General features: G+C 39.7%; 1 protein-coding gene across 1 annotated transcript; it reads left to right on the forward strand.

Annotated features, from left to right (window-relative positions):
- The first annotated feature begins 342 nt into the window (after positions 1–342).
- Positions 343–4,421, forward strand: LOC116310612 (basement membrane-specific heparan sulfate proteoglycan core protein-like). Its single transcript, XM_031727478.2, has 8 exons — positions 343–481; positions 1,672–1,827; positions 1,905–2,039; positions 2,627–2,799; positions 2,906–3,092; positions 3,179–3,358; positions 3,457–3,723; positions 3,817–4,421. Exons 1-8 carry the CDS (start codon positions 433–435, stop codon positions 3,819–3,821), a joined length of 1,152 nt encoding a protein of 383 aa, XP_031583338.1. The 5' UTR covers positions 343–432; the 3' UTR covers positions 3,822–4,421.
- Positions 4,422–16,995: the final 12,574 nt, after the last annotated feature.

Below are 16,995 nucleotides of genomic sequence, written 5' to 3' on the forward strand. Positions count from 1 at the left end.
GAGCTTTTCACTGCAGGGATGTTATTTTCTTGGAAAGCTGAATAATCCTCTAAAGCATAGCAGTAAAATCATAGTCCTCCTGTAGTCGACAGACTTATAAATAATTACGCAGTCACTAAATCTGATTTCGGTGCTTTTCCCCATATATCTCCTGCAAGTTCAGTGCTTGTCAGCTTTGTGAAATTAATTATTTTAGTTGGCGTGGTCTCGGCTCAAAAGACATATCATTCAGGTCACCAGAATCAGAAAATAATTAACTGAAAAAGATTGCAAAAATATAACCATTTAATAGCTGACTGGCATTTGTAGAGGATATTTGAATAGGGTAAGGGGTTGGTAAGGGGTTAAAGGTTGAAAGTGATAAGAGGCACAGACAGAAAGACAGACAGTGAGGCTGCACAGCGGAGAAAGTTAGTCTGCTCTGTGTTCATCATGGATTTATCACGTGGGGCTCTGATCCTGTTCTCTCTAATATACTCAGGTGAGTCATTTCATTTGATTTAATGAAAGAGGAGAAAGGCATTTGTTGGAAGATGGCAACACAGTGTCTGTTTAAGAACTTCAAAGGCCTAATTGAAACAAGATTGAACCCACCGGACTGAAAATACCTGCAAGATTCACTGGGGATTATTCTCAGACTGCAGTAGTTCCCATTGGAACTACTCTGTACGATAAAAGTACTTTCTAACCAAAATACTGACGGGCACTAACCGTTGAAACAGACTTTTTTCTCCCCAGACTTAAATATAAGCGACAGCTATCTCAAACTCCACGTGTGAGTTAGGGAAATTAAACACATCTAACAATGTTATTCAGCAAAGTCTTCATTGAGAAAAAAACCTCATCTTTTGTACATTGTTGTTTCGTCATCGACTGCCCGTTCCATCTGAGTACTTGCTCGGGTTGTTTGCTTTGGGCTCGCGTTTGTTTACTCTGTGTTTTACCCAGATGTGTCAAAAGGTTCACAAAGACGTACGTGTATTCTTGCACGCAGTATAAAATTCATAAGATTTTATTTACATTTAAAAAAACATAAAAAGTATTCAAACTCAGTTCCTAAAAAAATGCAAGAATGAAGAATTGAAATAAGCCATTACTTAAGTTGAGCAGTAAAATGAACATGACGGATAAGAATTTCATATATCTGCACTTTATAAATATACTTTATAGTAGTTTGGATGACTTAATAATAATAATAATTAATAATTCACACAAAGTGACTATAAATAACCTGGTTTATTTTTTGAATTTTGTGATAAAAGTTAAGAGTTTTTTGCAATATACTGACACTACATCGAGATCTAGTATAGCTACAGGAACAGCAATTTAATTAACACTGAATGGCAACTCTGAACATGAACACTGGCCAGGAGTCATTAAACTCTACAGCAACCTCAGTGACCTGTTGCTAATATGACCTTAAAGCAGCACAAACACTGCAACCTACATTTAATGTCCAAGCCAATTATTTCCTAAATAGAATATAACTGAATAAACAATGAAAGCACTATTATGTTTATATTCTGAGAAAAAAGACTGCCTGAACAATAAGTCATTGCAGATTCATTACTTAAAATACATAAATGAATAAATAAAGTGTGTGGCCACAAAGTATATTTAATTAAAGTATGTATTTACTGTGCGTGCTGATAGTTGTGTTTCTCTGTGCAGTGGCTGGTCAGGCTCCTGTCATCTCAGTGGAGCCACGAGCTGCTACTGTGCGCAAAGGAGAGTCTGTCAGTTTTAGGTGCATTGTAAAACTGACAGACTCTAACTCACGGCCACTCGAGGTACAGTGGAAGAAGGCCAACAACCAAGCATTACCAGGTCAGACAGCATGTTAAAACAATCACTGTTGTACAGCATTTGTAAGGTCTAACTTAAGTCTCCCTGTTTCCCTCTAGATAACGTAAAAGTCGGTCCTGATGGGTCTGTGCTCACGGTTGTTAACGCTGTACCTGGAAACCATGGGCAGTACCGCTGTGTGGTATCCTCCGCTGCCGGCCGCAGCACCGCCAACGTTATGCTGACCGTCAAATGTAAGCTTGTATTCAAAGTCCAGTTTTTCCCAACTGTGCAAAACCAGAAAGCGTGGGTTCCCTGGAAACACATTTTATATGCAGCTGTTTTCAATGACACAAAACCCTGTAAAAATTTACAATAACTTTTGTTAATGAAGGGTAAATTAGTATTTAATGAAACTTTAGGAAGAAATACTGTTAAAAATAAAATGTTTAGGGTTTCGCTGAGTAAAAAGACTGGTGCTGGTGGTGACATCAGACAGCGTTGGGACCCGATGCTGGAAACAGTATAGGGAACCACTATCTCCACAAATTCTCTCAAAGATACGCTATGATTTTCTTCACAAATTAGTTCAAGCTCTGCTATTAAATTCTATGTAACATTATATTGAAATGTGGGCTGGTTCTTTTAAAGGAACCAAAGCAGAACTGGTTCTGCACTGGCACCAACATCATATAGGAGCAAACTATGTATTACAGTGCTGTAGGCATACACAACCAACTGTTTGCTGTCAGTCTTTTGTAAAAAATTAAAAAAGTATAAAGGAAAAAAAAGCATATTTACAGTTTTCAGTATCTGTAGTGTATCCCTTTCTTGCTTTTAGACGCACCTAAAGTACGACTAACACCTTCGGGGCCGCTGAGAGTCAGGAAAGGTGAGGCTGTGTCGGTGGAATGCCGTGCCCAAGGCAGGCCAAATCCCACGCTGTCCTGGAAACGCCAAGGCTCCACCCTGAAGCTGGTTACCGCTGAAGAAAATGATGTCAACACCATCAAGGTGAAATACTAACTTGTGCTCAAGTTTTGGTTAAACTGATTTTCACATTTAGGCTAGAAAAATAGTTCAAATGAATGAAAAAGGAAATGATATTCTGTTTTCTCAGTTTCCTGCGATACATCCAGATGACTCGGGAGTTTATATTTGCCTCGCTGAAAACACTGAGGGGATGACTGAGGCCAAAATTGAAATCATTGTCGAGAGGGAGCCCGGATCGCCGGTAGCTTCAGTGACCCCTACTGAAATTACAGCAGTGGAGGGACATACAGTCATAATAGAGTGTCAGGCCAGTGGTAAGATGCCTATAATGCTCATATTTTAGATGGTTCATAGTTCTGCTTTTCAGTTTTCATTTTGCCCTTCAAATCTTCCCTTTTAGGTTCCCCTCCTCCTGTTATCACCTGGTCCAAGCTGCGAGCTCCACTGCCATGGAAACACACAGTTAATGGTGGAGTTCTCACACTAACCAGCGTGGGGCGCCAAGACTCGGGACAATATATCTGTAACGCTACTAACATACATGGCTACAGTGAAGCTTACTCAGATATGGAGGTGGAGAGTGAGTGGACATAAGGATATTTAAACACAGATCCCACACATTCAGTCCTTGCCACTACTCATGGTAAGCAAAATTGTATCTTTCTCCTCTCCACACAGCACCCCCATACACCACCATCCTACCCGATCAGGTGAGGCTCCAACCTGGAGATGCACTACAGTTGCAATGCCTTGCCCACGGCACTCATCCCATTCAGTTCACATGGAGTCGGGTGGGCCGGCCCAGCCTGTCCCCGACAGCAGAGCTCACAAACGACGGAAAGCTCCTGATAGCCAAAGTTAAACAAAGCGACAGTGGAACGTACAAATGTGTGGCCACAAACCACATTGGCTCCACTGAGGCTACAACCAGAGTGATCATAAGAGGTGAGCTGAGTTTAAAGTGAGCGGTTTCATGACTACAAATGATCTCTTTCTTTTAGATTCTAATGCTATCTTGCTTTTTTGTTTTGTTTGCAGCTTAAGAAAACCCAGCGTGTCTCGTTGGTAAACATCTATGCAGTGCTTACACCTTGTGCAAGAATGGATCGTAATGCTGATGATGCTCTGGTGTTTAATTCAAAGAAACCAGAGAAAATATTTAATAGATTCATCTACTTAGATGTTTGATTAAGCAAATTATGCTGACATTTAAACATTTGGTATTACTAGGCATGTTGGGCTAATTTTCTTCTTTGCAGAAAAATTTTACCCCTACTATTGTTGTTGTCTCATATCAGCTTTCAGGAAGCTTTTACTGGAACTCTGCATCTACTGACAGCTAACAGCATGTATGTGTGGGAGTGTTTTCTTCTAGTGGAATGCATCTGCACACTGTCCTCCTCCCTTCTTGTCATCTGCTTAGCTTACACTGTCAAAATGCAACGATACGAGATAGAAAATGCTCCTGATCTAATGTACAAAACATTATAAAAGCCTTTGTTAAGAATCAAATCACTGTATACCATATTAAACAAAATTGTCTAATCTGTACTAAAAGAAATATTTTTTTTTCTGAAGTGTACTTAAATTAGGACTATGCATCTTTTGAGCTATAATAATGCAATTATAAACAGTTAAACCACTCATTTGCTATGCATGTTTTTAAAAATTGCTTGTAAAAATGACTGTGTAGACATTAGGGTGCCTTCTGAAGGGGAAAAACATACGAGAGCGAAACCACATAGGAGGAAATATATTTCAGATTAAGATCCACAAATGATAAAAAATATGAAAATGCACAGAAAAAATAGCTGAAACTAAAATTACAACATAGCAGCTGTGCAGCCCGTTCACATCTGTGTGTCTCCAGACTCGTAGTGTGGAAGAAACCAAAGATGTCACCAATTCATATCCGACCAAATATGAAATCTGGTCATCTTCCGTTACAGAGTTTAAACATTTAATAATGTTCAGAAAAGTGTTTTTTTTCTTCTTCGCACTATTACGAAGTCAGAGAGAGAATGACTTTTAACATTTTAAAACATGAAATATCCTCACGTCACTATTTGTTCTTTAAGCCACTTGACCAGTGGCACAGATTTCTCATAATTAGCATATGAATTCTCACGAGTCTGGGCCAAGAATGTGTTTTGATGATGTCACACGGTCGTGACCTTTGCTTTATTTGTGTCCAGATCTAAAGAGTTTCCCACAGTTGTTTCAGTGATGCCATGGTCATGAGTTCAGAAAGAATGGGCACTCAACTATATAAAACAATGCTGTCAGCAATGGCAGCATGACTCCTGCATCCCCTTTTTCTGGGACCTAAGAGGAAGTGATGTGCTTAATTTGGACATCACATGAACAGTGTTTTTTTTTTTTTTAATTCTAAAATTGCTCCTTTGTTACTTTAATTTTTGTTATTAATATATAAAAGAGTACAAAATATCAATTTTCAACATGTGTTATCAACATTTATGCAAAAAACATGCTCATTTTTATATCTGAACATATGTAATTGTGAGCAGCTGCATGTTGGGATAACTAGTCAACTATTTTATTTTACCTATTGTCAATTACAAAATCAGTTCCTGAAAAAAAACTGCATTTGACCCTTTCAATTCAGATTAGTTTGTCACAGTACATTGAGCTTGTGTTAAAGTGTAATTGCAAGACCAACTGTAAATAGACCTTTGAGTCTGGACTCCTAAGTTTCTAAGTTGCCACGAGGTCATATTGCGTCATTCACTCCCTTGTGCATCATGGAGCATTTCCAGGAAAGCATATTTGTTTATGTGCTTTTTTTGCTTGTATTTCCCCTTTTGGAATGTTTGGTAGTTTTTTCAGTATTCTAGAGTTTTGGGCTTGATCGCCTTCATTTTGTATTTTCACTTGTGTATGTTTCAGCACTAATAGTGCGAGTTACAGAAGAAAATGTTGCAATAGCAGCACCTTGCTTTTAAAAAATTGTGAAACCCAAGGTTTTCACGTAACTCCCCAAACACAAGGTTTTCATGTCATCATTTTGGCATGAGATTGCCTTGTGACCATGGTATCACTTCCCAGTCACTTCCTTGACCACATGGTGGCAGTATGTGGATTTATTGCACTCATACATTTCCATTAGGGCCTCACACCCTTAGCCAAAGGAGTGCCAGGTGACACCACAGTATTGATTCCCGTATGGCTACAGGAAGATCATGGCAGCGCTTTGTGTACAGAAGGACTACCACTCCCTCTTGAACAAAGGGCTGTGTGTTCAAACACATGTTGCAAAAGGACGCATCAGTGGTTGCGCTGTTGTAAAAACGTTAAAGCAGCTCTGGCGTAATGAGGCGTTAGGTCGACATTTAGGGTTTGCAGCTGCAGCACAGGGTTGAGCAGTGAGCTACCATTTCCAAAACTGTTGCCAGAATCAACTCTATATCTGCTGCATGCGATTGTGGGTTCCCTCGTAAAAACGCCCAGCCTCTGTGGCGTAACAGGCGTATACCCCGATAGTGATAGTTTCTCTCCTGATCTTTACAAGCTTCTTCAAAGCTGGGGAGGAAACATCTGCCCTCTATCACCTCATTCCGCCCCCTCACTTCACAGAGAGGCCAAGTCAGGGAGGGAAGATGAAGAAGACAAAATAAAAGCAATAAACATGATAGCTGAGGAAGACCCCCCCCCCCCAATATAGGCTGGAAAAGAGGAGAAGATGTTTTTAGTGAAATAGTGCAAACTCTCTATTAAATCTAATCTCTGTCTTTCTCTGTATGTCTTTGTATACATGTTAAATAGACATAGTCACATGTTACGTAATGGACCCTGATATAAACAGAGAAGTTTGCAGGGCTCCAGCTGACGTCCCACAAAAGTGATGTGCGCACATATTCAAACAGAGAGTTTGTCACAATTTAAGAAGCATCAGATTGGTTTACATTCGAGGAGGCTTGGACAGGCGTCCTACGTCTATCCTGGACCACACATTGCTTATGTTAGGCTTAAGAGGTGAGGAGAGGATAAAACAAAAAGGTTATATTAGTGCACATGGAGAGGAAAACACACCCAAATATTAATTTTCCTTTCAACAGTGAGAAATGGGACTGGTTTTGGATAGAGAAATATAATCTTCCAGCTGTAAATCCCACTCATTCAGGAAGGAACCTATGAGGGGAGAGCTTCCCCAGGAAATAATAGGTGGAAAAGGGGCGCCTGGCAAGTTTGTTGCTAGGGTTTCCCTCCGGTGAACCTGGATAAGCTGTAAAGTGGCTGCAGTTAGCAGGAAAGGGAAAAAAAATAAACCAAAAACATTTTCTTTAGGCCATAGGAAGCCTGACTAATGTGGCGATAATGAATGGAGTTCCTGTACAGTGTTGGCTCCAGAGCTGGGATGAATACCAGAGCGCAGACTAACAAACGCTGTCTGATCTCACTTTGTGTCAATAAGACATTCCTGTTTGTACACCAGGATGTTACAATAATATACTGTGTATGCTAATCTCACTAAATCATCTTGTATAAATGAACTGAAATGTTTTCTGAGGAAAAAGCAGTAATCCCTGTAGAGAGACGTCTCCTGTAAACTAGATAATAATTCTTTATTTTTTTCCTGATCCGGATGAATGATATATGATTTTGTTGAGTTGTTCAATGTGTAATCAATTATATTTTTAACCTGCTCAGGTTGTTTTTTATGTACCTTGGTGTTCGAACAGTGAAGCTGTGAAAACACAAGCGCGTTAGGCTGCTGTGTTGTTGACCATGTTAGCACTTGCAGAAGCATGAAAAGTGCTGCTCTGCCTGTGCAGGAAATGTCAAGTTGTCTTGATAATAATGCCTATCAGAAGCAAATTATCACTTACCATATAAATATTGCAAGAGAACAGAAATGAGATCTTATCAAGTAATGATTAGATTAATATCAGTGACTGTGTTATTTAATTTGAAAATGCAATTGGTAAACATCATCACCATCTAAAATATCGGTACGCAGCAGTAGGGATGGGAATTAATAAGAATTTAGTGATTCCGATTCCATTATAAAAATTACTTATTGATTCAACCCCTTAGCAATTATCTTGTAGAGTCTCATTGGTTTCTGCTTTGACAGTCATCACCATTGCTAAGCAGCATAACAAAAACATTACATTTGTACAAATGGATTCCATGCAGTGTTGATGTTTGTGCATGTTGCTGGTGTTTAGTTTGTAATAATTATTACACAATTACTCCCAGGAGAAAGTAATTAATTATACTACTCGTTACATTACTTTCATGGTTTTCTGTAAAATAACTGAAACAAACATAATACTCATAATTACCATTTAACAATATAAACCTGAGGCTACAGCCCTGCACACAACACAAACCCCTATCCTAATGACGACACACATATAATCTTTCTCTTAGCATTTAGGTATGAACAAAGCAAAGACCTAAACAAGCACTAAGACACTTTCAAGCACTCACTGTAGTGATTCTATTCGGTAGAAATACAAGCAGGTAGAAACAGATTCAGCAACCTGACTGCTCATCAGTTTGTTACCTGTTGAAGTTCAGGGTCTAACTGCTGGGCTGGCGTCGGCATTCACTCTGGGTTGGCTAGCTTAGTGTTAGAAAGCTGTCTGTGCACATCCTTGCAATAAGGCAAAGTTGAATTTGTAGTATATTGCAGCTGTTTCTGTCCTGGGTGCAGTTTGCACTTTACGATCACACTCTTATCATTTTGAACACTAAAAATACGCAATGTCATAATAAGTTATGTCCATATCCACGCTGTAGACTGTGCTGCTGTTTTTGCTATTTGACACAAGAACTGAACACAAACTGATTTAAGTGTGAGCACAACTGGAACTAATAATTGGGATCAACAGGCAAGCAGACTAACAATTCCAAGGAAAAGGACTACTGGGAACCAGTTGTTTACAAGAACTGGTGCTCGATTACCATCCCTACACAGCAGTTTAATCCAACCAAGTTAGAAAAGGTACTAATACATTTTAAGGCTGGTTTATATTTAAGAGTGTGTGCTTATTTAGGGGTAGAGCAGCAGGTCATCTACTAATCAGAAGGTTGGTGGGTCAATCCCTGGATGCTTCAGTCTGCATGCCAAAAAATCCTTAAGCAAGATAATAAAACCACGAGTCCTGAGTTTAGTGTGAATGTTGAATAGAAAACAATCAGACATACAAAAAAGTGTTTGAATGAATGTGTGTGAAAGTTTGAATGAGACACGTTGTATAAAGTGAAGTGACATGCTTGGAAGTCTGTGGTAGCGAGAGCCATCTGCTTTGCTGTTGTCTGCTGGGGAACAGCATCCATCATCAGTGCCAGAGATGCCAGCAGGATCAACAAACTAATCCACATGACTGGAACCATCACTGACTAGAATTCTGAGGTGTTTGTGAGGGACAGGAGGTCACAAACTGCTCTCAATCATGGAGCACCCATCTCACCCACTCCAGCCCACACTACTGAGGTGGCGGAGCTCCTTCTCCCTCAGACTAATTCAAACCTGCTGCCATAAAAAAATGCTTTGGGAAATCAATCCTTCTGTTCACTCCTTCCATTAGCCACCTGTCACAGAACAAAAACACCAGTCAGGCATATGATTCCTCACATATTTCTGTATTCTCTCTGTCACAGTATAAGGCCTGTACTTTGCAACTGTGGCCTATTTACTTTAAGTTTGTTGTTAATTTGTTGCTGATTAAAGTGGAAAAGTGACATATAAAAACCAGTCCATTTACAATTGTAATTTTCAAGCCATCAGTAGCCTTTTTTTTGTAGATCTGTTGACTTGTTGGGGCTCATAGTGTGCAGAAATCATTATTTAGCATTAAAAAAAAAAAATCCTGTATGTTGAAGTCCTCTCAGTGAATAACTAGGTGAATGAAGCCTAGAGAACACATACTCTACTAAACTTTTTTAATGTTATGTAATGTTTTGGTTTTCTCTCACGGATCTTATCAGCTTTGGTTTCAAGAGGAGGCGATCGTTTTCAGGGATAAAAGCTTTAATAAACAGGCTATACAGTAGCTGCAAAGGACTGCACTTGCAATGCTGTTACTTTGAAAAATGACTAACAGGTTATTTTGCATCCCAATTTGCATGTGCCCTGTCTCTATGCACACTTCTCAGCTTTTAGCGCTTTCTGTTCTCGGTTTTAGAAGTGTTTTTACATTTCAGTCACCCCACATTCAGACTTAAGACCGACAAGACATACGTGCACATCTCTGAGATCTGCTTTAATCGTTTTACTAGTAAAGCAAATAGCACTGAGGGTTGTTAATGCTTGACCAAGATGTGATTCCACTTTGTTTAATCATAAAGAGTAAAAATAATCACCCATGATTTAGTCATCCAGTTTTCTTAGTCAAGGAAAATACTTTAGTAAATACTGTGATATAACACAGAAAACACATGTCTGTATTAGCTGAACGAAGATGAATTATAATCCGTCTTTTCAACTAGATTATATTTGTTGAAGAGATTTAACACTATGGCAACTATAGGTGGGTGTAACACAAAATGAGACCGCTGTTGTCAGCAGCAGCCAGCAGTGGTTTAAATTAAAGCACAACCAGCTCCTTGTGGCTGCGCTTTAAAGTTGGAGCTGGTGCTTTTTACTCCGTAAATACGAACCGGTGTCAAGGCAACCTGTGATCACGACCTTTGCCTCTTCATTTGAAACTCTAACCACATAATAAAAGGTCTTCTCAATCGCATCAAATTTGACAACACTTCGTTCTGCACTGCAATAGTGCAGTGGGAGATCGTACACAAACATTACTGCAGAACCTTTACCACAGCTGTGTGTATATATGTGCGAGCATGTGTCAGTATAACTTGCATCCTTTCACTTGCGTCTGTGGCGCTTAAAGGAAACCACAGATGTGAAAAAAAGTTGTTGCACTTCTGGTTAAAAATACACGGTATAAAAGCAAAAGAAGTGGAGGCACACAGAATGATGGTCACAGTCAGTGTGAAGCAACGTGTACGGTACATTACATGCTTTCATACTTGTACTTGTCCAATTCAGCAACATGCAGGTAAACAAGTTTGTGTCTAAGACAGAAATAACCCTTTTTGAAATCACTACAAAGCACTTTGTAAATTGCTTTGATTATCGAGTGTAACCCAACACTAAAATCAGAACTGAATGGAATCTGCTATTTTCTTTGCAATCACTGCTATTATCAGAATATCTACCATTAAAGTAATGGCTATGCACTGAACTACCATCTACAATACTGACACCTAAAATAACAAGTTTATTTGCCCAGAACAGGTAACGTTACAGTATTTAAACCAAACTTTTTCCAATGTGTAACAACTTGCACAGTCTGATTAGCCCTAAAGTTAAAGCTCACATTAGCTTGAACTATTCTTGACTTTACTGAGGTTTCATGCAGCGGTGCTTTTGTTTTTTGTTTTTTTTTATTACAAAGCTACTTTTGGCATCTGCCTTTTTCACGAGAGGTTGGCACAGTGGGTAACTTTGCATGTTTGATGTGGCTGATTTTTTTTTTAAAGCCTGATGCCCTTTCTGGCACATTGTTAGCTGAGCACTACAATATGGAACCACTTTTTAAAAAAACATACTACTACAAGCTTCATAAAAAGAAGACAAACTAGACACACTTGGTCTAAAGGTACTGTGGACTGGTGGGAAATAAAAAAAAAAGGGCTATGTGTCTCAGGATGTAAACAGCAACTGCAGCTATATGATTATGATCTATTTGCTCTGTTTCAATATGGAAAGATCCCGTGTGTGCTTGCATCTGTGTGTGTCTGTGTGTGTAAGTGGACACCGTTATAAAATTTCCACAGGAAACTTTCCACCGCACCACTGTGATGTAAGACTGAAGCAGCTTCTACTTTCAGACTGCATGGCAGTGAATTCCACTTTGACCCCAAATGCCCGCTGATGCTTTCTTTTATTTAAAATTTGTGATCAGCATATAAGATACGTTTTAGAGATATGTTTTTAAAATACAACTCTCCCATCACCATGAGTGAGCTGCCAAAGCTTTCAAACCCCTAACCTATGATACTTTCTATTTTTCAGTTATAGCGACTGCAGACCAAATTTCAAGCGTCTCCTTTTTGCAAGTCAGGATTTCCTGACTAAATTTCAATGAATTAAAACTTTATTTTCATACTCATCTTCCTGCTTATCTAGATTTCTGTGTCTGTAAACCACACTTGTTAAGTTTATGCAGTTGTCATGGAGATGACCAAGCTCTTCTTAAGGTTTTGGTTCTCAAAAAACACAGGGTGATGTCGCAATGGCTACTTCTGTCTTTTACATACATCTATGCACATATCCTTCATAAAGGCAAATACAATTTTATATTTAAAATACAGTTTAGTTAACAACTTCTATTTATTGCTCATGTTGCACTTTGGTTTTCTTTCACAATCAAGCTGTTAATTAATCAATCAATCCTTTAAGCATGACAAAAGGCTATTAAAGCTGCTCTGATCAAATGATTCTGGCTTAATATTAAAGGGTTGCACATTACTAAAGCTTGCTTCATTGCTACAAGAGATGTTAGCTTCCTTTAGCTAGTGCTTTGGGGATTTTGGTTCTTTGCAAAATTTGTCACCCAAGTTTTACACCTACTCACCAAATGTGAGAGAGCTCCCTCTTCTCATTGCATGCTCTTAATTGTAAATCCTCTTTTTCCCTCACCGCAGAGGTGAGGAAGACATGAGGAGCGAAGAGTTGAGACAACAGCAATTTAACAAAATAGGAAATTCTAACTCTTGAGCTGTCATTTCAAAGCAATGTTAATTATATATAACAAGCGGCACAGCTGAATCACCTGTTCACTAATCTGTTACAGCCGACTGCTGTATTATATAATCTCAAACGCCAAACAACCCCATTCTGAATAGTAATGCAAGTGTTGTATCCAGTCACTCTTCTCAGTCGATACAACCCTGCTTCCTTATGTTCCCTCTTTTCCCATGTGTGACTTCTATCCTGAAATTAAAATTTAGAATTTCTCTCTGTCTCTGTTTTCCTTTGTTTGTGTTCTCTATACTACTCTTTTGGACATGAACTTCATCCCTCTGATTGAGACTTCCAAATAGTGAAAAATCCATCCATCTTCTTCCACTTATCCGGGGCCGGGTCGCGGGGGCAGCAGCCCAAGCAGAGAAGCCCAGATCTCTCTTTCCCCAGACACCTCCCTCCTCTAGCTTGTTGTACACCAAGGTGTTCCCAGACCAGCCGAGAGATATAATCTCTCCAGCGTGTCCTGGGTCTGCCCCGGGGCCTCCTCCTGGTGGGAGGATGTCCAGATCACCTTACCCAGCAGGCATCCTTGTCAGATGCCCGAACCACCTCAACTGGCTTCTTTTAATGTGGAGGAGCAGCGGCTCTACTCTGAGCCCCTCTCAGATGGCCGAACTTCTCATTCTATCTCTAAGGGAGAGGCCAGCCTTTGGAGGAAGCCCATTTCTGCCGCTTGTATCTGCGATCTCGTTCTTTCGGTCATTACCCACAGCTCGTGACCATAGGTGAGGGTAGGGACGCAGATTCTGAGACACTCAAGTGAAAACCTTCTGCCACTTGGCTATGCCTAGAAATTCTGTCCATAAAAATTATGAACAGAATTGGTGACAAAGGGCAGCCCCGGCGGAGCCCATCACCCACCAGGAAGGAGTCCAACTTATTGCCGGCTATGCGGATCAAGCTCTTGCAATGGTTGTATAAGGATCGAATGGCCCGTAGCAATGGGCCGGACACGCAATACCCCCGGAGCCTTCCCTCCCGCCACAGGACCCCCCGAAGGACACGGTCAAATGCCTTCTCTAAGTCCACAAAACACATGTAGACTGGTTGGGCAAACTCCCATGCACCCTCAAGTAGTCCATGGTGAAAAAGTCTAGAAAAATCCGTTAAAGCAAAAGCAGAATAAAATCATAAAATATATTCAATATTATGAATTATGTCAAGTTTCAGTCCTGTGTTTGTTGACTTTAATACCACATGTCTGACAGGTATGACTCAGCATCATAAAAACACAGGAGATCTAGTTCATGTTCTAATTCAGTTCAGTATATTTTTATAGCTCCAATTCACAACAGTAGTTGCCTGAAGGTGCTTGATTTTGCAAGATAAGGCGAGAAAACCCCAATAAGTATATCATCTGCTATGAGCAAGCACAAACCCTGTTACAGAAGTCTCAGGAAAGGGGGGGGTGGTCTTCGGCTCTGCTGCAGAGGTACAGTGGCTTCAGGGGGCAGTGCTAGGGTGGCTGGCAGAGAAGCTGGGACTGATTGTCTAATTATGCTCCCTATTTTAGGAGCCAATTCAGACCGGATGAGGAGAGCTGAACTGGACTGGAGACACGGAAGCGTGAGAGTGTGATTTAGTGTTGTTGTGTCTTGGTATTCTAAATACATGGATGCTCACCCTACAATGCTGCCTGTGTGTGCGTCAGGTCCTTGTCACAGGCAGCCAGCTCTGGGGGATGAGTGTAAAGAGAAGAGGAAAGCAGAAACTATGGAGAAACAAGGATGAAACAAAGACTCTGGGAGAAAGAAGAGTTAGTTAGAAGTGCAAATGTGAAGTTCCCGAGCAGCCCGTGGCTATAGCAGCATAACTAAGGCATAGTTCAGGGACATTTATTATTGTAAAAAGAAATATTAATCTCGGGATTTCTCGAAAAACAGTGGTATTCTGACTTCCAGCAAAGTCTTTCTAAAAACAAGTCACCAATCACTTATTTTGACAGTTATTTTTAGTTACAGTTCTCATAAAACAACTAAAAGTGCTTCTTTTTTGTAAATGGCCAGCGCAATTAAAACCTCCACTTTAACTTTTACAATTATTGCTTCTCAAGCTAATGTTATATTTGAAGCCTGCTGTTTTCACAGGCTGAACTGAAGCTGTTTTCCAAACAACAAAATCTTCCTCTTTTCCAGTATTAGAGAGAAGTTATGACCAACTTCTTTATCTCTATTTCATTAATATTGACATATTTATATGTCTAACTTCCTTCAAAAAGTCATAAAAGACACACAATGCTCAAAAGCGATACCTAAACTCATAGCTATGGAGTCATAAATAAAAGCTTCTGCACAGCATCTGTTACATGAGGTAGCTGCCTACAGATGGATGCATTAGATTTGTACACGAATCAGCAGTTTTTAAACTTGTATATATACTTAAGAAGTACAGATAGTCGATCAGGGGACGGTTTCATTTTCCACTTTTTTGGTCAAATGAAAATGTGCCACACACTAAAAGCAACCAAAGGAATCCACTAACCACTTGCTGTGACCACATAGCTTAGAGCTGTCATTTGATCACTGCTATTTGCTCGTCTTGTTTAAAAATCACTCTCCCTCTGACAGATTGCATTTTTCCCATAGAGTTTCTCTTTTTGGATGACTGATGGCTACAATGGGCAGACATCCATTAAGTGCATTTGGGATTAATGTTTTTTGGCTGCCAAGCGCATGCTCACAACACACACCCACAAACACCCACCCACCCATACACACACACACACACACACACGATAAATGGATCTTGCCATATGTTAGCACTAAAGTATATAATAATACAGCTGCAGATAAAGTTGCAACTGATTTTCATAGGCTGACACTCTTCTTTCATGTCTGTGAGGCACAGACAGGAACGAACAACCTTTAAACAGGTCAGTGCACCCTGCCTACACACTTCCACCCTACACACACAGAAAAACTCACATCGCATCTGCTTTTACTTAAACTTTTGTTTACTCTAGATGCTGAAGGGACATGAACTTGGATTCTCTCATCCTCTTCCTGCCTACATGTGTGTGTGATTTGTCTGTCTCCAAGTGTCTCCTCATTTGTCTGTGAGAATATGAGGAAATATGAAGATGCAGAGTCAAGATGATGCTTCAGAAGACCGGGACAGTAAGAGAACAAGAGACCAAAGGCAGGAAAACAGGTCACGTCAATGAGATTTACTTTCAGTGTGAATCAAGCAGAGATTTTTCAACTATCTCGTCATGGAAAGTGGACTTGTCGCTGCATGCAACAGGAAGCGGCAACTGGTTATCTACGACTGCTATCTGTGCCGCACACTAAGAGATTTCCATCAGTGGTGGACACTGTTTCTGTTAACTGTCCAGTAACCATGAAAACAATCTCTAAAGTATTTGCAGTACAGATCTAAATCTTTCGTTCCCCCTTTTCAACTGTGGGTTTTCACACCTCTGTCACAGCTTTTGTATATGTGCATCTTAGTGCGATGTTCTGTGTTGTCATCACAAGTGTCCTTTGTGTACCTCATTGGGTGCTGACTGGTGGCAATATATTTTTCTGTCGGAGTGTTTTTTTTTTTTTTTTCAAGGTAATAGTGTTACACCCGGGGAACATACGGGGAAAAGATAACCTCAAAAAAGTCCCCTCATGTATCATTGCGAGTGAAAGTGCATGTTTGTGTGATAGACTAACCTATGTATATAAAACAAAACAAAACAAGTAACAGCCACATTACCCAGTTGGGGAATGTGGCTTGATAAGTCTTGATAAATGTGTTACTGATAAAAAAATGGAGTTAACTGTAGTTGTAGTTTGTATTTTTCAATCTTCAAGGCACTTCAATAGGACCAAACCAGAGATCATTGAAATCAGAAAACCATGCAATGACACTGTGGGTTTAAGGGCTCCACAGGTGTTGTTATGGTTGCAGAACGTGTACCCATGGTAACCAAGGATGTGTAAACCTGGGTAACCAAGGTAAAATCAAAGAAGTGTGTTGCAGATGGTAAAAGTTTGCAAAAGTTTAAGGTTTAAGTTGAAAGCGTGTATTTTAATGTTCTTTCCCTTAAACCTATAAACACATGGTTTGATGGCTAAATGCAATCAGTCAATTCTATACCTAACTAAAGCCCAAACCTAATTATAGAGCTGCAGTAGAGTCAAAAAGAAAGTAAAATGAAATGGAAAAAAGTCAAACTGGTTACATAATCTTGTGGTCTGCTGTTTTCCACCCCAGCTGTTACCTGTGGCAAACTTTTGAAGGTTTCTGTCTTCATATTTGCAGTCAATGCATCGGAAAATAAAGCTAAGGGGATATACCTTTACAATATGATAATAATGCTTCCCTGACTAAGTGTCAGTGTGTAACATGTCATGGTTCAGAATGTATTTGCTAAGCAGTGTGTATGGGAAGATATTAAAAGCAATAATATAGATATAAAGATGAGTGTCATTATTGTA

The sequence above is a fragment of the Oreochromis aureus genome, linkage group 6, assembly GCF_013358895.1.
Source record: "Oreochromis aureus strain Israel breed Guangdong linkage group 6, ZZ_aureus, whole genome shotgun sequence".
Classification (NCBI taxonomy): Eukaryota; Metazoa; Chordata; class Actinopteri; order Cichliformes; family Cichlidae; genus Oreochromis; species Oreochromis aureus.